This window comes from Megascapheus bottae, chromosome 26, assembly GCF_031878675.1.
Source record: "Megascapheus bottae isolate mThoBot1 chromosome 26, mThoBot2.hap1, whole genome shotgun sequence".
Taxonomy (NCBI): Eukaryota; Metazoa; Chordata; class Mammalia; order Rodentia; family Geomyidae; genus Megascapheus; species Megascapheus bottae.
This window is the reverse complement of record NC_143534.1, coordinates 20,740,489-20,767,649: the sequence shown is the minus strand read 5'-3', so window position 1 is coordinate 20,767,649 and position 27,161 is coordinate 20,740,489. Positions and strand designations below refer to the sequence as shown.

At 38.2% G+C, this 27,161-nt stretch overlaps 1 protein-coding gene and 1 pseudogene across 1 annotated transcript in view; one reads left to right on the top strand and one right to left on the bottom strand.

The window, feature by feature from the left end:
* The window catches only part of Odad2 (outer dynein arm docking complex subunit 2), a 116,139-nt gene that overhangs the window by 42,858 nt on the left and 46,120 nt on the right, over positions 1-27,161 (top strand). Inside the window, exons 13-17 of the mRNA XM_090319101.1 lie at positions 2,691-2,933; positions 3,156-3,266; positions 5,508-5,662; positions 7,059-7,301; positions 21,652-21,766. Coding sequence (XP_090175227.1) covers positions 2,691-2,933; positions 3,156-3,266; positions 5,508-5,662; positions 7,059-7,301; positions 21,652-21,766 — 867 coding nt within the window. The remainder of the gene's footprint in view (positions 1-2,690; positions 2,934-3,155; positions 3,267-5,507; positions 5,663-7,058; positions 7,302-21,651; positions 21,767-27,161) is intronic.
* LOC150046056 (elongation factor 1-beta pseudogene) lies at positions 13,312-14,042 on the bottom strand (annotated as a pseudogene).

Genomic DNA, 27,161 nt, shown 5'->3' with positions numbered 1-27,161 from the left:
TCCTCCAGAGCCCATGATCTTAATTTGTAAGGAATTCCCCAATCATTTAGAAAAATATGCACAAAATTAGAGATGCAGGCCAGAAATACACCAAAATGTTCACAGGTGTTGTCTCGAAAATGATCGCTGATATTTTGGTTTTCTTAAAAAAAACATACAAATGTGTTTTCTATATATGCAAATTTGTCTGTCTTACTTTTGTAATCAGAAATAAAAGGTTGTTTTAAGAACTACCAGTAAAACAATTTTGTGTTCTCCTCACCTTGGCCTTGCCAGCAGATATGCTGAAAAAGTCAATGTAATTAGAAATATATCTCCCTCCTACTTAGTCAGGGTCGCTAGTTACAGGTCTCTTCTGTAGTCTTTAGCTTCAGGTTGTCTCTACTTCTGCCCTTCCATTTCTTAACATGATGAACAGGTCTTCTCTATAGTCCACCTTACCCCCACGAAGAAGTAACATACATTTATTAAATGAGTATGGTTTTTAGCATAAGTTTTGGGTGGTGTGTGTGTGTGTGTGTGTGTGTGCGCGCGCGCGCGTGCGCACGTGCACTAGGCCTTGAACTCCAGACCTACGAGCTATCCTTAAGCTTCTTTGAGCTATCCTTAAGCTTCTTTGCTCAAGGTAGTGTTGTACCACTTCAGCCACAGCTCTACATCTGGCCATTTGGTGCTTAACTGGAGATGAGTCTCCTAGTCTTTCCTGCCCAGCCTAGCATTGAACTCTGGTCTTCAGATCTTCGTCTCCTGAGTAGCTAGAATGACAGGCATGCACTCTTGGCTCCTGGATTGCTTTTATGTTTTGTTTTATAGCATGGATATCAAAGTTGACTTCACATATGCTACACAAATGGTCTACTGCTAACCTACAAATACCCTTTAATCCGACTATGAACTATAAGTGGTGTTTCTAGAAATTTGCTAGAACATATTTAGTGGTTTTACTGTCATCTGTATAATTGTTGGCTTCACAAATAAGGCAGGCTGGCAAGGTGAGTGAAAAGGTTGTTTAATCTATGATAAAAATAAATTCAGCAGGGAGTTAAGTAGGAGGTTCCTTGTACAATAGCTGCGCAGTTCAGTTCCGTTTCCCACATCTGAGCATTTTCATAGTTATATGTTGGGAGAAATGTGATTATTACTATGATTATCATCATTCTATTTAGTCAATGGAATCTTCTAGTGTCTGCCTACTGAAACCACTTTTAAATTGTAAGAATGATTAAAATATACAAAATTGGGATATGTTTTCTGAGAATCTTTCATATCACAATTGAAAACCTAGTATTTGAACAGTTAAATTTACCTAACAGCATTTAAATATAATTTTAAATGACAGCTAAATTGGGAGCAGGAATACCAATCCTAGATCAAGAATAGATTTGTGATAATAGGGTTGAGAACACACTTGGGAAGGATCTGGATTAAGGACCTACTTTTGCTTTGATGGATAAAAGAGAGAGGGATAGGTAACATAGAGACAAGAACCTTCATATAGACAGGGTAAGGGCCATAACGCCACAGAGAGGCAGTTGAGTCTTGGAGCAGGGGTGTTGGGTCAGCATCGGAGCAGGCACTGGGCATGGTTGCTTGAGGGCTTGGAAGGAATTTAGTCTCTTGAGAAATATACCTGTAGACAACTTTGCAAAAGACAAAAGACCCCTAGTGTAACAGACAGGAGATGAAGATGAAGATGGAAAGCCTGTGCTATGCAGTACCTTGACCAATGAGGGTAGGTGAGTGAAGAAGCTCAGACTTAAGAGAGATATTGAGAGAAAAATAGTGATTCTGGGGCTGTCTATTGTGTTGGGCCCTACCCATTATCTTAGATGGCCTTTCCTGTATCTCTATTCCACTTGTAGTCAGGCGAAGATTTTTAACCTCTCTTTCTCACCCTGTCACTAATACCATAGCTAACTCATCCTGGCTGTCTACCTGACTCAAGTATGTTGTTTACCTTGTTGTTTAGGGACAATCTCTTTCTGTAGTATAGACTGACCTTGTTCTTATGGTCTCTTGTCTCAGCCTTCTGAGTGCTGGGACTACAGAGATGTTCAATTATACTTAATTTTATAAATATTATTAATGGAAATATTAGAGGCATACTAAGAAAATATCGAGATTAAGTCTCTTATGGAGAGGAACTAAAAGATCTACCACTACTACATGATGTAGGGAAGATTTTGATTGTAAGAGGTATGATTTTTCTTTTGTTGTTGTTGTTGTTGTTTTTGTTTTTGTTTTTTTTTTGCCTGTCCTGACACTTCCAACTCTGGGCCTGGCTGCTATCCCTGAGCTTTTGTGCTCAAGGTTGGTGCTTTACCACTTAAGCCATAATTCTACTTCTAGCTTTTTGCAGTTAATTGGAGATAAGAGTCTCAAGGACTTTCCTGCCTTGGTAGGCTTTGAATTCTAATCCTCACATCTCAGCCTCCTGATACCAAGGTTAGAGCTGTGATCCACCAGCCCCAGATGAGCTATGTTTTTAATTGTTTCCTTTAATTGTACAAAGGACTTACCAAACAACAAAGCTGTTTATGAATCCAATATTTCTGCTTCAATATCATCCTCGCAACATTCTCAGTCTTCCCTCCCAACTTACTCCCTTCCTCATCAACTCTCTCGCTATCATAGGATGGACTTTTGTTTGAATGCCGTCTAATGGAGATGGTATATATCTCTTCTTACAGGTGGCTCTATTAGACTGTGGACAGAATTCAGCAGAGCCCTCTCTGTCAAGTTTGTATGAAACTAGAGATGTGGAGGTGGCTCGTTGTGGGGCATTGGCTTTGTGGAGCTGTAGTAAGAGTCACTCGAGCAAAGAAGCCATTCGCAAGGCTGGAGGAATTCCTTTGTTGGCTCGGCTGCTGAAGACTTCTCATGAAAATATGCTCATTCCGGTGGTGGGCACATTACAAGAATGTGCCTCAGAGGTATGCACATCCCTTGAGGCTTTTTGTGTGCTTTCTTAGAAAAAGAAAATGGAGCCATTAGTACATTTATGAATTAGTATCTACTGTTTTGTAGCTCTGCTAAGCGTTGACTTCAGTTTCTCTACACTGGGAAAGTTGGTTCTTCCTAATGATGAAGAAATGCAAATGGATACAATTTGCTGTTTGTTAGGCACACATAAATACTTCAGTTTCTATGCCTAGGAAAACTATCGAGCTGCAATCAAAGCAGAAAGGATCATTGAAAACCTCGTGAAGAACCTGAATAGTGAGAATGAGCAGCTGCAGGAGCACTGTGCAATGGCTATCTACCAGGTGAGGGCCACTTCTCTTTCTCATATAGTCCAGGACAGTGTTCTACATGTATGACCTCCTTCTTTGGGAGGGAAAGGGCACAGGAATCTTCACCTAAATTTTCCTGGGATTTTCATGTCCGTGGAGATGTAAGAGTCATTATCTTTTACAATAATGGTGATTATTACTGTGTTTGTATATGTTATAGAGAAACATAACTGCATGGATCTCATTACCAGCTTTTTCTAAGACATATATTTCTTATCATCTTCTAAAAGATAAATTACTTAGGATGGAATAGTCTAAGAACAGGGAATGCCGTTATTTTATCTTGTCTGTTGGCTATGTAGAATTCCATTGTATATATGTACAACATTTTTTGTATCCGTCTGTAATGTGGCATCTGGGTTGTTTCCATTGCTTGGCTATTGTGAATAGTGCAGCGATAAACATGGTATCTTTATCATATCCTGGGTTATGATGCTCAGGGTTAAATTCACTTTTGTGGATTATACATTTCATAAAGAACAGGTTAGGATGGCCAAGAAGGAAATACGCTGTTCACAAATGACCATGCCAGCTTCTAGCCAATCAGTAATACACAGAGTGATGAGAGAACACAGTGAAAATGCAGAGTCAAAGACAGGATTTACTTTCCAAGAGGGCTGTGTTTCTTGGCTGAGATTTGTCATATCCAAGCACCATAGGCTTCAGAGTTTAAACAACAGAAATTGATCCCTTCATAGTCCTGAAGGCGTGAAGTTTTGAGATGAAGGTGTCAAAAAGGTTAGTTTCTTCTGAGGCCCCTTCCTTGGCTCATAGCCATCTCTTAGCGTCTTCATGTCATGTTTCCATTGTGTATGTCTGCATCTTAACTTCTTCTATAGCAAAAGCAGCCAGATTGGATTAGAGCCTATCCCAGTGATGTTATTTAATCTTTAATTTCCTGTACAAAGACCAAGTCTTCAAATACAGTTATATTTAGAGGTGTTAGGATTTTTAACAGATGAATTTTGAGAAGGCACAGTTTAGTAAGAATATATAGCCTTCATACACATCTTTTGAATTATTTCAAAGGATGACACAAAGTTGGGTGAACATAGTTGAATAAAATACTGGGCACTATTGGCAAAACCCAAGAGCACAAGAGTCTTCATTTAGAAAATTCTTTATCTGTACATGAAGAACTGAGTATTTCTTTACATCTGTACTGTCGCTACTACATTTTCCAAAATTTCTGGTTGTTCTACTGCAGACAACCTCATCAAAGTACAGGCCATTGTGGGTTTGTGTTGACCACTCTTTGTCTCACTGGGAGACAGGCAACCTCAGAAGCAGCTTGAGACGATTCCCAAGTGTGTAGAAATGTCTATGCTTCCTCAAATCATGCAGGGAGAGAGAAAGACTGTCAGATTGCTGCCAGTACAGAGAGGAATTCTACTTTACTTGGGGGCACTTTCAGAAAACAATATTCTTTGAAAAGGTGCCATTCTGGTGGATCCACGGTAAACTGAAAATATTATGAGTCACAAATGCTTGGAATATACCTTGCTTGCTAAATAGTGGGGCTTGGAGATTTAGTATACTGTACAGTGTTGATTGGTTGTTCATCATTGTAATCTCATGAGATTACATGCACCTGTATGTATTTATATGCTGGGGAAGCTGCTGCCAGTTGGCTTCATGAGAGAGCATTGTGCAATCTAAGATCCAGGAAAATGTCAGAGTTTAAGATTGTCAATATGGATTCTAATGGATGTCCATAGCTTTTGTACCATCCTGAAGCTGACAAATCCATAGTAAGCTGAGGACTGTCTGTAGAATGCCAGATTCTTTAGAAATCACTGAATGCTCAAGATTTATTTAATCCATCCTGGGGCTTGAACTCATGGCCTGGAAGTTATGCCTGAACTTTCTCTCGTCCTCCCCCCGCCCCTACTTGAGGCACAGAGCCACTTCCCCTTTTCTGGTGGTTAATTGGAGATGAGTCTCACAGACTTCTGTGCCTGGGTTGGCTTTGAACTGTGGCACTCGGCTGTCCCTGAGCTGTCTTCTCTACCACTTCGAGCCACAGCTTCACTTCCAGTGTTCTGGTGGTTAATTGGAGATAAAGAACTCATGGACTTTTCTGCCCAGGCTGGTTTTGAACTGCAATTCTCAGATCTCAGCCTCCCAAGTAGCTAGGAGTATAAGTATAAGCCACCAGGCCCAGCGGCTCAAGATGTTTTGACCTCTGACATCTTCTGTTCCCTTTCTGTACAGTGTGCTGAAGATGAAGAAACCCGTGATCTGGTAAGGCTGCACGGAGGGCTTAAACCCCTGGCCAGTCTACTGAAGAAGACAGATAATAAAGAACGATTAGCTGCTGTCACAGGGGCAATATGGAAATGCTCTATCAGCAAGGAGAATGTAACCAAGTAAGAGAAGTCATGCAATAAGAGGCCTCTGGAAGCACTGTCTGTAATTTCATACTGTTTTCATAAGGAATTGACTGTACTGTTGTTATTCAAAGATGCATACTCGATGTTAAGTTGGAGGAGTGAATGGATTCTTGTGTGTGTGCATGTGTGTGTGTGTGTGTGTGTGTGTGTGTGTGTGTGTGTGTGTGTGTGCTGGTGTTGGGGCTTGAACCCAGGGCCTTGGCACTGTCCCTGAATTTTTTTGCTCCAGGCTAGCATTATACCATTTGAGCCACAGCTCTACTTCTGGTTTTTGCTGGCTAATTGGAGATGAGTCTCACAGACTTTCTTGCCCAGGATTTGAATTGAGAGCCTCAGATCTCAGCTTCCTGAGTAGCTAGATTATAGGCATGAGCCACCACTGCCCAGTTTGTCAGTGTCTTTTATTAGCCTCAGTAGTGCTTGCTGACGTATGTGATCTTTCTGTAAATAGGCTCTTTTACATATGGACAGCCATTTAAGGTAGATATCCCTTCGATTTAGAGTGAAGAGACAAATGGTTCACTGAACCTTTAGACACAGAAATAGTTTCACTACTTTTCCTTTTCTAAGAAAAAGGAAAAAGCATTCATCTGAATGCTAATCAACCACTCTTAAACAATAGTCATTTTTAGCACACACTTGTAATCTGACTACTCAGAAGCTGAGGCAGGAGGAGAATCATGAATTTTAAGGCCAGAGCTGAATGAGCTACCTAGTTGAAACCCTGTCTCAAAATAAAAAGTTAAACAAGAGTTATTTTCAAATATGATTGCAACAAATTTTATCTTTAATCTTCAGATCTCTTCATCTACAGAGGCCATACATTCTGTGAATATTCTGAGACATCTGTTTTTGTCTCTACCTGATGAGTTCCTATAAAACGAAATTCACATGTGCTAACACAAAATAAATTTGTTTAAGACTTCATGGTAAAAAGATGAATAGATTGAAAGTATAATTCATCTCCATTAAATATTTAATGTTTTTCTTGTAAAATTGTCTGTTAGGCAGCGCAAATCTAGCAGATTGGAATCACAGATGCTTAGACTTGTTGGATGAAACCATAGTTGTCTTGAAGGCTGTGCAGTTTCATGACCCAAGGTGCAGGTCTGAGTCAATGGCTGGGGGTGCGGATGGGGGACAGTGCCAGCTTTACTATAGCACTACATATTGAGCCTCAGTTTATCCATTGGTGGATGGAGATGAAGCAGTCTCTCCATCTTAGGGTTGTTGTACAGGTTGTGTGAACATGTGGCATTTAGTAATTCTTAGCTATTTTTTTTTTTACTATTGATATACTCCACTAACTTATCCCCTTCTCTCTGTCACTCTGTGTCTGTCTCTGTCTGTCTGTCTGTCTCTCTGAAATCAGGTTTCGGGAATACAAAGCCATTGAAACTTTGGTGGGACTTTTAACTGATCAGCCCGAGGAAGTACTTATAAACGTGGTCGGGGCTCTGGGAGAATGCTGCCAAGAGCACGAAAACCGAGTCCTTGTCCGGAAATGTGGTGGCATTCAGCCGCTGGTAAACCTCCTGGTTGGAATAAACCAATCTCTCCTTGTGAATGTCACAAAAGCAGTCGGCGCCTGCGCAGTAGAACCTGAAAATATGATGTAAGTGGCCCACGGGAATGGAGAGGTCTTACCTTAGAGGGGTGCAGGAAACATTTTGCTGGTAATAGAATAGTGTCAGTCCTTAGAATTAATAAGCACCAGTGATAAAAAGCCATGTGTTATCATATCACTAACTACAAGTATACTAAAGCATGCTTAGTTTTAGTATTGATGAGCGGGAGAGCCAAGTTAGACAATCTAGAGGCTTTACAATAACCAGTAATCATTTTCCAATGTGGAAATGTTTATGTCATCAGCAAATCTTTTCCCTGCCTTTTGGAAAGCAATTACCTGTTGTTTGGTGTACCTGGGCTTCTCTGTAGTTGGTTGTGTTCTCATGGGGTTCTCCTCCTTATGTCTTGCCATGTCAGCAAATTCACATGGAGCCCCAAACTGTGAGCTGATGAGGAAAAGAGATAATGTCTGAAGTCATGATTATAATCCCTCACATTTTTGAATTCAAATGCAGATTGAAAGTATACAGGAAAATAATGCCTGTGTACTGAGTGTATATATATATATATATATATATATATATATGTGTGTGTGTGTGTGTATGTCATATATATATATATATGTCATTCCATTTGCAATAGAAAAAATAACTACTTACATTGCATTTATATTCAATTAGATATTATAAAAAATTATAAAAGTTGACAGTATTCCACAGCATGTTCTAAGGTTTAATAGAAGGGACTTGAATATCTACAGAGCCTATGGAAGGTTCTGGAACTAATTCTCCATGGATAATGAGGGACAACTGCATATATTTACATATTTCTGTTCACCTATATATACATATACACACACACGTATATATGTATACATATACACATATATACCTGTATATACATATATCTGTCTAGGAAGGAGTGGTTTAAGCAGTTGGTTCATGGAGCTGTGAATACTTGGTAAACATCGATACAGTTTGGGGACACCCCTGGTATTGATTGCCTTACTCAATATTTGACTCCCTGAGTGATAATCTCCCACAACGTCATGTTTATAGAAGCATTCTGAAGAATACTTAACAGATACAGCACACTGGGCCATAACCAACTTGACACTTGAACCTAACCATTACAATCCAATCCTTTATCAGTTTGGCACACGTATACATACTCTAAATGATAACTAATATGTAAATGAAGGCAATAACAACATTACGCTTGTGTCTTACATTATGAAACTATCCTATAGAGACTGAATAACTCATTCATTATTTCACTGGTGTTCTGTCGATGGTGTTTGCTCTTCCCTTTTATACATGGAATTCATTAGATTCTGATAGGCCCTAGTCAGGAATGGCTTTTATGAATTCACTCTACCATTTGAGCCACAGTGCCACTTTGGGCTTTTTCTTCTTATGTGGTACTGAGGAATTGAACCTAGGGTTTCATGTATGCTAGGCAAGCATGCTCCATTAAGTTACATTCACAGCTCTGTTGACTTCTATTTTGTCTGTTCAAATGTATTAAATGAACTACCAACTGCCTAGAAGTTGTTTTTTTTAATTAATTAATTTATTTTTATTGTAATTAATAAAAGGGTTACATGATATTTGCCAGATAGAAGGTGCATTAATTCACATACATTGATACCCTTTCACATGTCTTGGTACCCATTACCCTCCCCCCCACTCCTACCCCCCATCTTGGTTTTCCCCCCTTCCCTATCAAATTTCCAATAACCAAATACAAATAAATTCAATATATCAGATAACAAAGTGAGATACTGTAACAATATGAGATACCCAAGGGACAGCAAAGGAGATGAGAGATAACATAGTACATTAAGGACAACAATCAACAATCATTCGTTATATGGCTTTTGTTTCAATATCCTGGAGGTCCTTTCAATTAGCTTCATACTATATGGCCTTATGTATCAAGGTTTTGCTCTATTGCAGATCTCTGCTAGTAGAGCCCAAGGTTTCTACTGATTATGACAGATGAGGGAAACCATTGAGCCTAAGTTCCTTTGAGTCTGGCTTACTTTGCTTAATATGATTTTTTCTAAGTCTTTCCATTTCCTAACAAATGGGTCGATGTCGTTTTTTCTGACAGCCGCATAGAATTCCATTGTGTACAAATACCACATCTTGTTGATCCACTCATCAACTGAGGGACATCTAGGTTGGTTCCATATCTTTGCTATGGTGAATAATGCTGCAATGAACATTGTTGTGCTAGTGGATTTAGTATGCCCTAGTTTCTGGAGTGTTTAAAAGGGAGACTGATTCAAATATGTTAAATTCTGTAGAAAAGCATTTCGTATGTTAAAAACATAAAACTACCCTTTCCCATGCAAAAACCTTTTGTATGTGTAATGTACACATTATGGTTTGCTCATAAGCTTTTGTAAATACACTAAGGCAATTTCAGTGAGAATCCAAATTCAGTGAGAATTTGATGAGAATCCAAACAATATCACTCGTGGCATTATGTTTCAGATGTGACTATTATTGTTAGTAGTTTAGGATTTATTGCATCTTGGAGCTTTAGGTTAGATGTAAGGAAATGATAAATACCTCTCCTCTATGGAACTCTTACACAATTCATAGGTTAGAACTTCTGTTAGTGATTAGTAGTCTTATGTGTTAGTGATTTGTAGCTGTGGCTAAGTTTATCAGGATAAACATGTAAACTCTCGCTGAAGTTATATCAACTTAGTGTAATGGAAAACATAAGCAACTCTTATCCCTAATATATTTCTCAGTAAGAGGAAGAACTATTATCTTTATAAAAATAATTGAACTACTGAGACATGAGATTTTTTTTAAATGACTTTGTAAAATTTTATTGGCTTTTTACAGTACTCTGGATGACTGCTTTGAAAAAACAATGTAAATAATTTCAGGTTAACGATGCCCTGGGCTTCTAAAGTAGGATGATAGTTATAAAAGTAGGACAAATGTTAAGTTTGTAAAAAGGTAGAGTTTTTTTCCTAGTTGAATTTTCCTTGTTGACTTTGAATGCCTTTATTTGATATACACCCAATTCATCTGGAGGTAATTTGGCTTTCCAGTATATAAAAATCACAGCAATATTGCAAAAATAAGTTAACATTTGTGTTTGGGGGAACATAATTTTCTAATAAAATACTATATATTTCAGATACCTAAATATACTAAAGATAATAGCTATGATTTATTTTCCACACCTCAGGTTCTTAAAAATTCTTGTTAACATTTCCTTTGAAATAGCATTAGAACTAAACACAGAGCTCCCCTATGACCCAGCAATTCCACTACTTGGCATTTACCCAATCATCCAGAAACAAGGACATACTAAATCCACTAGCACATTCATGTTCATTGCAGCACTATTTACCATAGAAAAGATATGGAACCAACCCAGATGCCCCTCAGTTGATGAGTGGATCAACAAGATGTTGTATTTATACACAATGGAATTCTATGCTGCCATCAGAAAGAACAACCTCACCCCATTTGTAAGGAAATGGAAAGACTTAGAGAAAATCATATTTAGTGAAGTAAGCCAGACTCAAAGGAACATAGGCTCAGTGGTTTCCTTCATTTGTAGAAACCTTGGGCTCTCCTAGCAGAGATTGACAATAGCGCACACAAGGCCATATAGTATGACGCTAAGTGAAAGGACCTCCAGTATATAGAAACAAAAGCTATATAGTGAGTGATTGCTGTCCTTTATGTACTAAATTATCTCTCATCTCTTTTGCTGTCCCTTGGTTATCTCATATTGTTACAATATTTCACCTTGTTATCTGACATATTGTATCTATGTGTATTTGGTTATTTGAAATCGGATAGGGAAGGGGGAGAAACAAGATGAAGGGTGGGGATGGGGGGGAGGGAAATGGGGACCAAGACATGAGAAAGGGTATCAATGTTTGTGAAGTAATACGCCTTCTGTCTGGTGAATATAATGTAACCCTTCTATTAATTACAATGAAAATATAGGAAAAAAGAAATAGCATTAGATTTATAAGTAAAGTTGCAATTCCAAATGCTGATTTCCCACACACTTATCTGCCCCCCCTCTCAGATTTCTGGTCCTACAGAGCCATACATAAGGAAAGTTAGACAAATCTGCCATTGCTCCAGTCTAGTGTTTAACATTTCCTTCCACAGATATCTTTTCCCTAAGGGGATGTCTCCCTTTTCGCTGAGTAGTAGTTTAACAAGATTTTATTATTTTTTAACAGGGAATTATTTTTGTTTACTCCATTCCTACTTATTGAATCATTTTTGTTGATGGTGTAAATAAATGGTTTAGACTTTTTTTTTTTACCATTGGAAGTCAAAAGAGTTTAGTCAGTTTTCCATTACTGTAACAAATATTTGAGTCGAGTGGGTTTATAAAGTGAAAAAGTTGACTTGGAGACCTCCCAGTTTGGGAAGCTTCAGCTTATGACCAGTTGTTTTTTTTGGACGTTGTGGTAAGGTCCATGACAGAGGCATTTGGTGGAAGAACTCTGGTCAGCTCATGTCCTCGTGCAGAAGACAGGCACAGAAAGGGAATGAGGCCATGGTCCACTACTTCCTTTCAAGGTCACACCTAAGGCCTCTCATTAAGGTCTTCCTTTCCAATACTCCATGGGGAAGGAACCAAAGCTTTACACATGGGCCTTTAGGGATCATTCCAGATCCAAACTATGTAAATCATTATGTTCTATAGTTCATAAAAGAGAAACCATTATGCTTCATAGTTCAAAACTTGTTTTGAATTCAGTCCTCTAATTATCAGCCAATTAAGCGGGATTATAGATGTGGGACACCAGTGTGAAGCCATGATAATCTCCTCTCTCTCTCTCTCTCCTCCTCTCCCTTTCCTTCCTCCTCTTCTGGCAGTACTGGAATTTAAACTCAGCATCTCAAGCTTGCTTGAACCATGCCCATCACTTATCATTTGCTCGAATTTCCTTAATTTCATTGGCTATCTCCCTTCTAGCAGAGAAGTAAATGAACAGAATGTTTGAATTCTCCAACTTAGATTTTTTTAGGTATTGCATTTGGGTCATAGTGTATAGATTAACTTATTTCCATTTCATGATTCTTACCGATGCTTTCCTTATGGTGTAATAGGGGATGAATATTTGTGGCTGTTTTATTGGTGATTGGGAGGAATCTGTGTTCCTTGAACAGACTTTAGCATTTGAAGTATTCTTCTTAAAGATATATTCTTTAAATACATAATATATTTCTTGTTATTGTAAAGGTAATGTACAGAGAGGTTACAGATTCAGAAGTCAGGTAATGAATACATTTCTTTTTGCGCAGTGTCACCCCTTCTTTCACTTTCTCTCAGTTTTTCTCTCCTGTCCTCACCCATGAGTTGTACAGCTTGTTTTCAGCCATGTCTAGAGAGTGCTACGGCTGCATTTGTTCACTCGTCCCACCATATGTGTGGCCCCTCCCAGCCAAGAGCTACACTTTGCCCTTTTTAATTCAGGCTGTACAGTATTCAAATGTTTACTCCAGCTCCCCTAATGTTGCCATAGATTTACTCAGTCTGCATTGATCCTTTTGTTTTTAATCTTTATGAATCTCTTTAAGCACACATGTGTAAAGAAGGTATAAAGCCAATGTAAGCCTACTTTTTAATCGAAGTTAAACTCACTGATGAGTACTCATTGATGTTGCTAAATTGTTTGGTTTTATCAATGTCATAGTAGTATAAAATTATTTTCATTTTGTTGAACTTGCTGGGCCTTGAGTTTGCTTTGATCAAAAATTTTATTTTGAAAGCTGTGTATTTTTGTTCTAGCGATTGCCTTTGTACCTAGAAACTTTTCTCATGCCTACATTCTACTGTTTACTTACATTGTCATTTGCTGTTATGGTTCTTCATTTCCACTGGTATCTTTATTTTTATCTTTTTACACAAATGAACTTTGAAGGCAGAGGATATTACTTCTGAACCACACCTCCAGTCTATTGTGTCTTTTAGCTCATGACTTTTTTCTTTTTTCTTTTTTTTTTTCATCTTTCAAACTTTTATTTCAATGCAATTGTCTGGGGAAGACTTTAGATTTTGTTAAAAGCGGCCACGTCCATGGACTGCACATCGTCCTCAAAAGCAGTGATCTGTTCCTCCAGCATGTGTGTTCTTACTTTATCATCTTCCACTACACACTGTATTTGAAGCTTCTTAATTCCATATCCCACTGGAACCAGTTTAGAAGACCCCCAGACTAAACCATCTGCTTGAATGCTTCGGACACACTCCTCCAATTTTGCCATATCTGTCTCATCATCCCAGGGTTTCACATCTAGTAAGATGGACGACTTGGCAACAAGTGCAGGTTTTTTGGCTTTCTTTGACTCATACTGTGCAAGACGTTCTTCCCGAAGCTTCTTTGCTTCTTCACTTTCCTCCTCCTCATCAGACCCAAAGAGGTCAATGTCATCTTCATCTTTACTCTCCACAGCTCCGCTTCCAGGGTGTCTTCCACATTGGCAGGGCCATACTTGCCCAAAGGTTTCTCCACTCCAGGTAGGCTGCCCTTTTCCTTTTCATAGGATTTGATGTGATTATACCAACGTAGGGCATGACCTAAGTTGGCAGGCGGCGGGCCAGAATCTGCCTCAAAAACTGCCACATCTGCTTGCCAGGGCACATACCTGGAGGCCCGCAGGGCTCTTGAGATCTCCGAAACCCATGGCTGCAGTTGTGTCCAGGAGCTGGGTAGCAGTGAAGAGAAAGAGCGAGACAAACCGGCGCCTCGCGTTAAGGCAGGGGAAAAAAAAAAGGTCATGGCTTTTTTCTGTGTTCTGGGTTTCTCTTTCTTCCTTTTCCTTCCACATTATTAAATGCTTTATTTCTACTTTGCTATGATAATTAACCTCAGGCATTATTGTCCCACCTGAGGCCCTGCCTTTTAATCTTAGATCAACTTATGACATATGTGTATGTATATGTGTATATGTATGCATCCATATTACTGAGATATGTGTATGTGTTTATACAAATGTATATATGTGTATGATCATCAAGATTAATGGTTTGTGGCTCATTCAGGAACAGATGTTCTTATAGGCTGAGACCATTTTCTAGGCATAGGAGGACAGTCTTGGTAGTAATATCTTTGATTCTAACTTCATTTCACTGAGTTAAAAACAAAACAAAGCAATGCTCCAAGCAAGGTGTCTGTGGCTTAACACTACAATTCTAGCTATTCAGGAGTTTGAGATATGATGATTGCAATTCAAAGCCAATCTGGGCAGGAAAATCACTGAGACAGTTAACCACACAGAGTCCAGGAGTAGAACTGGGGTTCAAGTGGTAGACCATTAACCTTGAGCAAAAAAAGTTCAGCAACAGTATTTAAGCCCTGAGTAAAAGTCTGAGACCAATACATACACAGACACAGACACAGACACAGAGACACACACACACACACACACACACACACACACACACACACACAGACACACACACACACACACTCTCACGGCTCCAGTGTTGCCTTGCTTCATAATATTAAAACATAGTCTGATTCTAATTTAAATTTTCCCTGTAGGTTATTTGACCTTTTTTTTGTCTGGGGTATTAAGGAATTTTATTTCTATAAGCTAATCATTTTACAATGCTTATTCCAGAACTGATGGCTCTGATATTTCAATCTTGGTGGTTTTAAGATATAGATAATATAGAAAAGTCAGGAGGGATGTAGTATTCTTCCCCCATCCACTTAACACAATCAATTTTCAAATATATCACTTGTCAAAGACCCAATGGTGATGAACTTTTTATTTAAAAAGTGTTGGCCAGGAGCCTGGCCTAGTGGTAGAGTGCTTGCCGAGCATGCATAAAGCCCTAGGTTCCATTCTTTGGTTCCACATACAAAGAAAATTCTCAAGTGCTGTGGCTCAAGTGGTAGAGTGCTAGCACTGAGAAAGCCCAAGGACAGTGCTCAGGCCCTGAGTTCAAACCCCAGGACTGGCAAAGAAGTTAAATTAAATTAAAAATATTATAGACTCATGTACCTCCATGCTTTATTCAATCTCCAATGCTCTTTTTCAGTTTGTGAGCTTGAACTCTGGGACTAGGCTCTGTTCTTTAGATTTTTCACTCAAGGCTGGCACTCTACTACTGGAACCACTCCTCCACTTCTAGCTTTTTTGTGGTTAGTTAGAGGTAAATCTCATGGAAGTTGGGTGAGGTGGCTCACATCTGTAATCCTACCTATTCAGGAGGCTAAGATCTGAGAATCACTGTTCAAAGCCAGTCTGGGCACTAAAGAATGTGACTCTTATCTCCAATTAACTTCTAGAAAAAATGGGAAGTGGGGCTGAGGCTTAAGGGGTCGGGTGGTAGCCTTGAGCTGAAGAGCTCCGGGACAGCACCCAGGCTCAGAGTTCAAGCCCCACGACCCAAAACAAAAGCAAAAACAAAAACCAGTCTCATGGATTTGACTGCCTGGCTTGGCTTTGAACTGTAATCCTCAGATCTCTGCCTTCCAAGTAGCTAGAATTATAGGTGTGAGCTACCAGTGTCTAGCTCCAATGTTCTTTTGTTCAAAGTCTATATACATGACTTAAAACATACCAAACTCTTGGGCCAGGAATTTGGCCTAGTGGTAGAATGCTTGCCTAGCATGCACAAAGACCCAGGTTTGATTCCCTGGTACCACATACATAGAAAAAAGCCGGAAGTGATGCAGAGGCTCAAGTGGTAGAGCTCTAGCCTTGACAAAGTCTAAGAACAGTGCTCAGGCCCTGAGCTCAAGCCCAGGACTGAGAGAAAAAAACCCAAAAAACCCCAAAACGAAAGCATTCCAAAATCTTGATGCTCTAAGTTCTCTGTTTCATGAAAATAACCTTCAAATTGAAAGGTCAGTTTTCAATCATATTTTCTGTAAAAGAATTGAATTTCATGTGCTTTAGAAGAGAATTATGGCAGTATGGTTTTATTAATATTTGGAAGTTCCTAGGAATCTAGAAAAATTTATGCAACCATTTACTTAAATGGTACACGAATTTCCCACAATTTATGCAATAAAAATGTTTCCTTCCACACATTGTAAAATAAATGTTTGTTGAACTGATTGTTACATGGTACAGTGTTATGTGATCATGTAATGAAAGGCTCTTCTACAAAGCAGATACACCAAGACCAATGAAAACTTACCATGGGATCTGCAACTCCCCACTGCCTTTCTTTTGTGGGTCAAACATAATTATGCTGCATTTACATAGTTTTAAAAAGATGTTTTATATCAGGTTTATTTGTTCGTTCTAAAAAGGAAGAGAAGTAAAGCTATGCTTGTATATGGAAGGGATTTAGTCTCGGTGGCTTCCTAGATATTCCTTCTGCCACAGAGCCAATGTTTATACAGGGTTTATACAGAACACAAGATATATGTTTTACATGTTTGTAGAATATCATTATTTCTCCTTAGTTGCTTTCCATCTGCATATGTTTAAGGCATGTAGATTTAACTGGGATACAAAACTGCAAAGTGAAAAGTAATTGAATTGTTTAATCTTCCAGATCTCATTTAAAAAAACAACAAAAAAACAAATGTACATTTCTTCTTTGAGGATTATGTAGATTTTAATTTACCACATTATGTATCTTACGTGGCATGTGCTTGATTTGAGAGCTGAATAAATGGGCTTGTCGAATGTTATTTGCTGTGTGAGACAATATGTGGGTTTTAAAATGAACCCAAAGCATCATTTAACTTTGAATTTGTAAAATATAATCCATACATATAATATAAATGAACATACTGGTACCATACTGGAAATGAAGGACTTCTTTAGATGCCATCAAGGCAAGAATTAGATCATTTTCATTAATTCAGAGACTGCTGGTGGCTCTCTTCATCAAGCCCAGTGGACAACAAGCTTGATTAGACCACAGTTTGAGGGTAATTTCCTCACTGCCTTCTGTAGTTATTAGCATCTTCTTTTGTTTTAAACCTTTTTTTGCCAGTCCTGGGGCTGAGCTCAGGGCCTGGGCCCTATCCTTGAGCTTTCTCAAGGCCCGGGCGCTACCACTTGAGCCATAGCACCACTTCAGGCTTTTTCTATGTATGTAGTACCAAGGAATTGAACCCAGGGCTTTGTACATGCTAGGCAAGCACTCTACCCCTAGGCCATGCTCCAGGCCCCTACTTTAAACTTAAAAAAGCATCCTAAGCTGGAGTGAGTGGCTCATGCCTACAAATCCCAATACCCAGGAGGCAGAGGTTCAGAGCTAGCTTACACTGTACTATCTGTGCCTCTCCAAAACGGACAAAGTCAGAAGCAGAGCAGTGGCTCAAGTGGTAGGTTGTTAGTCTTGAACAAAAAAGCAATGGGAGCAAAGATCCAGAACCAACCCAGTTGATGAGTGGATCAACAAGATGTGGTATTTATACACAATGGAATTCTATGCTGCTGTCAGAAAGAACGACATTGCCCCATTTGTAAGGAAATGGAAAGACTTAGAAAAAATCCTATTAAGTGAAGTAAGCCAGACTCAAAGGAACATAGGCTCAATGGTTTCCCTCTTTGTCATAATCAGTAGAAACCTTGGGCTCTACTAGCAGAGATTTGCAATAGAGCAAAACCTAGATACACAAGGCCATATAGTATGATGCTAAAGGAAAAGACCTCTAGGATACAGAAACAAAAGCCATATAATGAGTGATTGTTGTCCTTAATGTGCTATGTTATCTCTTATCTCTTTTGCTGTCCCTTGGTTATCTCATATTGTTACAGTATTTTACCTTGTTATCTGATATATTGTAGATATCCTTATTTGGTTATTTGAAATAGGATAGGGAAGGGGGCAAAACAAGATGAGGGGCGGGGGTCGGGGGAGGGAAATGGGGACCAAGACATGAGAAAGGGTATCAATGTTTGTGAAGTAATGCACCTTCTATCTGGTGAATATAATGTAACCCTTCTAATAATTACAATAAAATATATGGAAAAAAAGCAATGGGATAGACCCTGAGTCCAAACCCCAGTACAGACACACAAGAAAGAAGGAAGGAAGGAAGGGAGTACAGGGAGGGAGTACAGGGAGGGAGAGAGGAAGGGAGGAAGGGAGGGAGAAAGAAAAATAAGGAAAGAGAGAAAAGAAGTAAAGAAATAAGGAAGGAAGGAAGGAAAGAAAAAAGAAAGGAAGGAAAGGAAGGGGTTTCTTCATGAAGGGCTCAGCATACTTATAGTTTCTCTACAGTAATATCCAAAAATTTATTTTCTTACACTATGATACTGACAGGAAGCTTTAGGCATGAAAACTGTTTAAACTTGGGCTTCAAATACCTCTTTTATTAAAAAAAAGTTGTACAAAGCGGTTTCCACTTAAGAGAACAGTTTATAAATAAACACATCTTGATCAACATCACCCTCAAATATTTTATTGATGTACCTTTCTTCTTACTAGAAATAATTTTACTATTTACATCACCCACTGCACAAATTTATTCAAAGCTGATATCCAACTTGGAGCCTTTGAAATAATACTTCTTTTTCCTGGCAAACTCATCTCAGGTAACCAGGAAAATAGATTAATTTTTAAATGCCAATATTCTTTCATTCTTCTTCCTCTTCTTTTTGTTTTGAGGGGGAGGAGGTTGGGGTTGGTCCTAGGGCTTGATTTCAGTGCCTGGGTACTGCCTCTGAGCTGTATTATTATTATCATTATTACTCAAAGCTAGTATTCTGCCAATTATGCCACAACCCTACTTCTGGCATTCTTGGTGGAGGTAAGAATCTTATGGACTTTTATGCCTAAGCTGAATTATGATTGTTAGATCTCAATCTCTTGAGTAGCTAGGATTACAGGAGTGAGCCACAGCTCTGGCTTAAATTCCAACTTCCTTTTTTGGGGAGTGGATTGGGGGGGCAGTATTTTCTGTCATTTATTAGTTTTAGTTTTCCACCAGATAATTCCTTTTTATAATTTTAGTTTTATTTTACTGTTGGGGTAATGTACAGAGGGGCTACCATTACATTCATCAGGCAGTGGGTACATTACTTCTTGAACATTGTTACCCCTTCCCATTTTCCCTCCCCCTCCCTAACCTTCCCATTTTTAAAGACACAAATAAACATGTATACAATATACCAGGTACCAAAGTCAGATACAATAACAACATGAGATAAACCTTAAGGGGAAAAGAAGAAAAAAGTAGCTTCACATTGTACATTAAGAACAACAACCACAAAGATAAATCTCTTGTTTCCATATCCTAGAGTTCATATCCTCATATGAACATGTCCTAAACATGTACTAATTATTACAAATGAAGGAAACCCTGGAGCCTATGGTTCTTTGGGACTGGTTTATTTCACTTAATGTGACTTTTTCCAAGGGTTTCCATTTCCTTACAAATAGGCAATGCCATTCTTTCTGATGGCAGCATAGAATTCCATGGTGTAAATATACCATATCTTCATGATCCATTCATCTACTGTGGGGCATCAGGGTTGGTTCCGTATGTAAGCTGTCGTGATTAATGCTGTGATGAACATAGTTGAGCTGGTAGGTTTAGTATGGCCTTGTTTCTGTATATTTGGGTGCTCAGAAGTGGATTGATGGATCATAGGGGAGCTCTATGATCTTTTGAAGAACCCCCATTCTTATTTCCAGAGTGGTTGAATGAGTTTACACTCCCACTGACAGAGTAGTACCATTCCCGTCTGGCCCATTCCTGCCAGTATCTGTTGTTGGATTTCTTGATCATGGCCATTCTAACTGGAGTGAGAATCTCAGAGTTGTTTTGACTTGCATTTCTTTTATGGCCAGAGATGTCGAGCATTTCTTCATGTGTCTGTTGGTCATTCTTCTTTCCTGTTCAGAGAAGTCTCTCCTTAAGTCTTTAGCCCACCTTTTAATGGGATGGTTGTTTCTTTGAGGGTTTGTTTTTGGAAGATTTAATTTCTTGAGCTGCAAGTATATTTTAGATAGAAGACCCCCTGGTCTGTTTTATGGCGAGTTAAGATCTTTTCCCACTCTGTGGGTTTCCTATTTATCTTACTTCCACTAGGTAATTCTATAGCTTCAAAAATCTCAAGTTTAGAACTGGATCACTTGCCCTTTCTCTTTTCTCCTCCCGGTTGAAAATGCTTGTATCTCGTAGTGGCTAGCATCCTCTTGGATCTGCTGTTAGGCTTATCACATTAATTCAAGCCTCCGCAGTATGTTGGTGGTGGTTTTAGCCTTCTTTTGGCATATTGGCTTTGCCTATCATAGCAGCTCTGCTTCCCATCCCTTCTTCCCTTGGGCATACAGGGAATCTTTGCCCTTCTTGTCACATCCTGAGGCTGGTTCTTGCCACGCATCTTACAGAAAGTACTTCTGGCTTGGGGTACGTTGATCATCTTTTGCTGTCAGGAGACTTGGAGACCAGGACATATGCCTCACACAGCCTAAATTCCAATTTTCCAGGAAGAGTTTGAATGGCCTTCAGGCTGGTCATTTTTTTTTATTCTGCCCATTGAGAATTGCTGCATGTACCTAAAGCAAGTGGAAAGGAAAAGTCAGCAGAATTCTGATGTTCTTTAGTGTTTTTTTTTTCTTCCCCAATGGGTTTAGAGTTCTATATCTGTGTCTGCAACAAAGCCATGTTTGTGGAGAATATTAGGTTTTGTTTCACTGTCCTTGCTTTGTGTACCCCTGGACTCCACTACAAGGTTGTGTTCCCACAAGGGTACAAAAACAGATGACATATGGTGCAGGGATTACTTTGACAGTATTCATTTTTCAGGTAGTCATGAAGCTATTTTGATTACAGTGTGGTTCAGTAATTACCACACAGTCTGCTATGTTAGGCCTGCTGGGACGGGAGTTTGCAGAAAACAAGTTATGTGCTATTTGTGCCCAACATGGATGCACTGTGGTATAATGATTTTAATTCTTAATCATATAGTAAGGTAGTTCAAACATAGATTTTTTTAAAAAAAAATACAGGTAACTGCACAGATTTGAGGCATAAATATTTGTTCTGGAAAGTATTTAGATGTTATTATGGGAAAGAAACCAGTATTTCTTTTTTTTCCCTTTTTTTTTAACCTTTAGGTAACTGTGCACATCTAATTAAAAAGGCATGGGGCTTGATTTTCAGTTTGGGGGGGAACTGTTAATTACAATGTAACTTGCTTTCTATATCATGAAAATTTCTGGGTGAACTCAGAGGTCAAGAGATTTGGCACATTGGTATTTATCCTGCTCTCCTCAAAGGTTAACAAAAAATTCAAGCCAATCAAAACAGCCAAAAGATACAAACACAAACACAAAAAGCAGCAAAATAAATTTAAAGACTAAAACAATTGAAACTATGTTTAATAGGTAGGTGGGCTATTAAAATTTTCATTTGACTTTCAGATGACCATTTATGTCCCTTCTTTTGGCCTTCACCACAGAATAATTGATCGTTTAGATGGAGTTCGTTTGCTGTGGTCCTTGTTGAAAAACCCGCACCCAGATGTGAAGGCCTCTGCAGCTTGGGCTCTATGTCCCTGCATCCAAAACGCAAAGGTAGGAAGGAAGAGATTGCAAATCCTTCTCTTCTGGAACCTCTAATACTTCACTGGAGAGTGCCACCTTAGCTTGCTCATTGTTTTTGATGTGTTTTGGTCAAACTGATCTGCTGGCAAAAACGTGAAACAATGTTAATGATAAAATAATTCTATCTATCTATCTATCTATCTAATCTATTTATCTATCTAGATATTTAGATGTTACTGAGGTTTGAACTCCAAGGATCATGCTTGTTAGACTGAACTTGCCACCTGAGCCGTATCTCCAGCAATGTTTTACATTGGTTATTTTTTTAGATAGTCTCTTGAACTTTTCTGCCTAGGCTGGCCTTGAAGTGCAATCATTCAGCGCCCAGTAAAAATCTTAGGTTTCCCAAGTAGCTAGTATTACTGTGTGTGAAACATCCATGAATCTTCCTTCCTTCCTTCTTCCCTCTCTCCCTCCCTCCCTCTCTTCCTTCCCTCCCTCTCTCCCTCTTTTCCTCTATCCCTCCCTCCCTCTCTGCCTTCCACTTTCTTTCTTTCTTTCTTTCTTTCTTTCTTTCTTTCTTTCTTTCTTTCTTTCTTTCTTTCTTTCTTTCCCTCCTTCTAGGTCTCTCTGTCTCTCTGTGTGTGTCTCTGTGTCTATTTCTGTGTCCGTCCATCTGTCTGTCTCCTTTCCTATGCTGGCCTTGAACTCACCATGTAACCTACACAACTTCAAAATTGTGATCCTTCTACCTCAACCTCTAAGGGGATTACAGTCCTATGCCATCAAAACTACCTTGCTTCTTTTTCTTGACTTAACATATCTCTATGTTTAGATTTACCTTGAAGATCTTTATTGCTAAAGCTATTTCTACCTGCTTTTATCCAAATAGTTTTATTTCTATAATAAATTTAACATAACTGAAGATATCACCTGAAATGTAAAAAATAAGATATGGCATATCCTAGGAGTAGATTATTTTGTTTATGAAGACATTAATTGAACTATTCCTATCACATCAAAATCTTTAGATCTCAAATGTTCACCTAGAAGAAAATAGGCAATATGTTTAATAATCTATTCATACCATATCCTGTAATTCAGAAGTAAAAAGGAATCATTTAAGCAATGTATCTGTCAACATGATAAATCTCACATATTAAGCAAAAAGACGAAAAGACAAGTTTCAGAAGCATTGCTATTCCCATTGAAAAGAAAAAGCTTAGGTGCAAAATTTAAATGACACTATTTAGGAAGCATTATAAGCCTATAAGGCAAAGATAGGTGTGCTTAGCTAGAAGCATAATTCTTATCAGTTTTCTCAACTAGTAGCTTAGTCTTTTATTCAAAAATGTTCAACCAATACCAAATATTTAAGAGACAAGTGATATTAAACAGACTAAGCTTGATAAGCATAATTAACTCCAAAGGAATTGGAGATAATGGAAGGAACAGCATATACCACTCAGTTGTTAAAATCATTATATCCAGAGACATGTAAGAAGTAGTATAGACAAACAGGCTATTTCCTAAAGTGTTTTTGCTAGCATACATAATAATGCAAGGATTTTGTTTAATTGTGATAATTCTGTAGATGGGAACAGTGAACTTTGAACAAATTCAACCCCTCTATTATTGTCCTATATCACCCTTTTTGGGTGAAATTATAAAACATTTGACTGTATGATCATATTGTCTGTAAATAGGGATAATTTATCATTTTTCCTTCCCTCTATGAATTTATTTTTATTTCCTTCTCTTGCCTTATTGTTCTGGCTAAGAATTTCAGAACTACATTGAATAAGATTAGAAAGTATGGCTACCATTGCTTCCTGTTTGCTATGATGTTGGCCATAAAATTTTTCTACATAGTTTTTATTATGCTGAGGTCTGTTCTTCTATTCCTAGTTCCTTCAGAATTTTCATCATGCAAAGATGTTGAATTTTGCCAAAGGCCTTTTGTGCATTGAGACAATAATAGGTAAATTGTTAATTTACTTATGTTGAGGGTATTGAGCCGTCCTTGCATCCCTTGATTACAGTGTATGTAAACCAACTTGATTACAGTGTATGTCCTTTTTAGTATATTGTTGAATAGTATGATAGCATTTTATTGAGATTTTTTTGCATCTGTATTCGTCGAAGAAATTGGCCTATAATTTTCTTTGTTGCTTTATCCTTACTGTGTTTTACTATTAGGGTGATTCTGTTTTTATAGAATGGGTTTGGGAGTATTTCCTCTTTTTTGTTTCTAGGGATAAATTGTGGAGGAATAGCAATAGGCCTTCTTCAAAGGCTTGATAGAATTTGGATCTGAATCCATCCAGTCCTGGGCTCTTTGTTCTGGAATCTCTTTTTGACTGTTTCAACCTCATTTCTTTTTATAGGTCTGCTCCAGTGGTTTTTATCTTCTTGATTCAAATTGGTGGTTGAAATGTATCTAGAAATATATTTATTTCTTTTAGATGTTCCAGTTCATTAGAATATATACTTTCAATATATTCTCTAATGATCTTTTGGATTTCCTTGGTATTTGTTGTGATCTTATGTTTTATTGTAATGTATAGAGGGGTTATAGTTATATTCACCAGGTAGTAAGTGCATTATTTCTCATGCATTGATACCACTTCTTGTGTGTTTGTCCCCCATTTCCCTCCCCCACCTCCTCTCAATCATTTGCTTTCTCCCCCTTTCATATTTCAAATGTGGTCCTGTTTTGTTTTATATCTAACTTTATTAGTTGTGGGTCTTTTTCCCTTTCTTTGGTCAATTGGGCTAAGGGTTTATCAATGTTATTTATCTTTTCAAAAAGTCAACTCCCAGATATTTCTTAAGAATTTAAAAAATGAATACTTACAGAGTAAGAGAAGTTTTTTAAATTAAAAGTTATCTGATAGAATAATAAACTTAGTAGAACAGATAAGGAGTTGATATGACTAAACATTTATCTGCAAGAAAAAGTCTAGTAGATAACTAAAGTTGTAAACACAGGAAGAAGGAAAGCAGGATATGAAGACAGGCAAAAAGAAAGTGCATTACTGAGGGAAAACAATGCTTTTTATTAAAAGATTATTTACTTATTATTAAGATGTTGTACAGAGCAGTTACCATTTCACACATATTGTTTTTAAGGAGTTGTTTCCCTAAGTTGAATTGGTGAAGGAAAACTGGAGTATAGGGCAGGGAATGTGGCTTAGTGGTAGCGTGCTTGCCTAGTCGTGCGTGAAGCCCTAGGTTAGATTTCTCAGTACCACATACATAGAAAAAGCCAGAAGTCGTGCTGTGACTTAACTGGTAGAATGCTAGCCATGAGCAAAAGAAGCTCAGGGAAAGTGCCCAGCCCCTGATTTCAAGCCCCAGGACTGGCTGAAAATAAAGCAAAACTTGAGTATATAGATTGGAAAGATTCACTTTATACCCAAGAGCAAGAACAAAAAGAAATGGCTGCAACTATATGTAAATTTAAGCCTACATTCGGCTTCTCATTGCTTCCTGGATCCCAGGCATGCACCAACACATTTAGCTTCCCTCCGTGGAGAATGAGCCTGCCCAGGTTGGCCTTGAAACATGATCCTCCTATTGTCAGCTTCTTCAATAGCTTGTGATAACAGGCATGAGCCCTTAGTGCTTGGCATACTTAGGTTGCTTTTGCCAGTAATTTTAGACTTACTAACATATGACTCATGAGCGTTTTAAAATAATTAAGTTCTTTGTTTGGATTCATGGTCCAGACCATTGTGCTGTAGAAATTGGACAGTGACAGTTGTAGCTGAGAGCAACAGGAAAGCAAAGCAGGCACTAATCTGGCCTCTAGTCAAATTGTCACAACTCCTGGTCCCTGCCACATCTGTAGGGCTTCATGAAGTCTGTGCAGATACCTGTATTCATATTGCCTTGGTATGGTAAAACGTCAACTGTTCAGACAGAAATTATTTTTATGCTCTCACCAGCATGTACACTAGAATACATTTTCAATCTATTGATTAAGAAAATGAATTCTAGGGGCTGGGAGTTTGGCCTAGTGGTTAAAGTGCTTGCCTAGCATGCATGAAGACCCGGGTTCGATTCCTCGGTACCACATACATAGAAAAAAGCCGGAAGTGGTGCTGAGGCTCAAGTGGTAGAGCTCTAGCCTTGAGAAAACCCAAGGACAGTGCTCAGGCCCTGAGCTCAAGCCCAGGACTGGCAAAAAAAAGAAAAGAAAATGAATTCTAGTGAATAATATTTTAGACCAAAGAAAATGAATTCTAGTGAATAATATTTTAGACCAAGTGTGATGATGCACAACCTGTAATCACAGCTACTCAGGAGGAAGGGATTGTAAAAAACAAAACAAAACAAAACCTGTTTTTGAGAGCAATCTGGTTAAAAGTTAGCAAGACTTCCATTTCAACAAATAAGTCAGGCATAGTGTGTGTACACCAGCTCTCTGAGCAGTACAGGTAAGAGAATCATGGTCAAGGCTGATGCCTGGAAAGACTTATCTAGGAAGACCAACACACAAAAATCTTTTCAGCAAATGACTGATGGTTTCATTAGAAAGTTCAAAATTTAACTTCACATGGAAAATGTATATATACAATCATTTCAATAACTTAGTTATTCTTAAGTTAAATACTTATGCTAAGTGAAAAATAGAATATACTAGATTAAAAAAGGTTTTTAGTAATAATAATCCACCTATTCCTTATGTGATTAGAAAACCAGAGTGTGAAATGTGAATATGTCTTGTAGTCTACCATTTATAAAACTTGACAAATTGTTTTGTTTTATTTTTTCCATATATTTTTATTGTAATTAATAGAAGGGTTACATTATATTTGCCAGATAGAAGGTGCATTACTTCACATACATTTATACCCTTTCTCATGTCTTGGTCCCCATTTCCCTCCCCCTGACCCCCACCCCTCATCTTGTTTTCCCCACTTTCCTATCCAATTTCAAATAACCAAATACAAATATATCCAATATATCAGATAAAGTGAGATACTGTAACAATATGAGATAACCAAGGGACAGCAAAAGAAATGAGAGATAACATAGTACACTAAGGACAACAATCACTCATTATATGGCTTTTGTTTCTATATCCTAGAGGTCTTTTCATTTAGCGTCATACTATATGGCCTTATGTATCAAGGTTTTGCTCTATCAAACGTCTGCTAGGAGAACCCAAGGTTTCTACTGGTTATGTCAAATGAGAGAAACCATTGAGCCTAAGTTCCTTTGAGTCTGGCTTACTTCACTTAATTTGATTTTTTCTAAGTCTTTCTATTTCCTAACAAATGGGGTGATGTCATTCTTTCTGACAGCAGCATAGAATTCCATTGTGTACAAATACCACATCTTGTTGATCCACTCATCAACTGAGGGACATCTGGGTTGGTTCCATATCTTTGCTATGGTAAATAGTGCTGCAATGAAC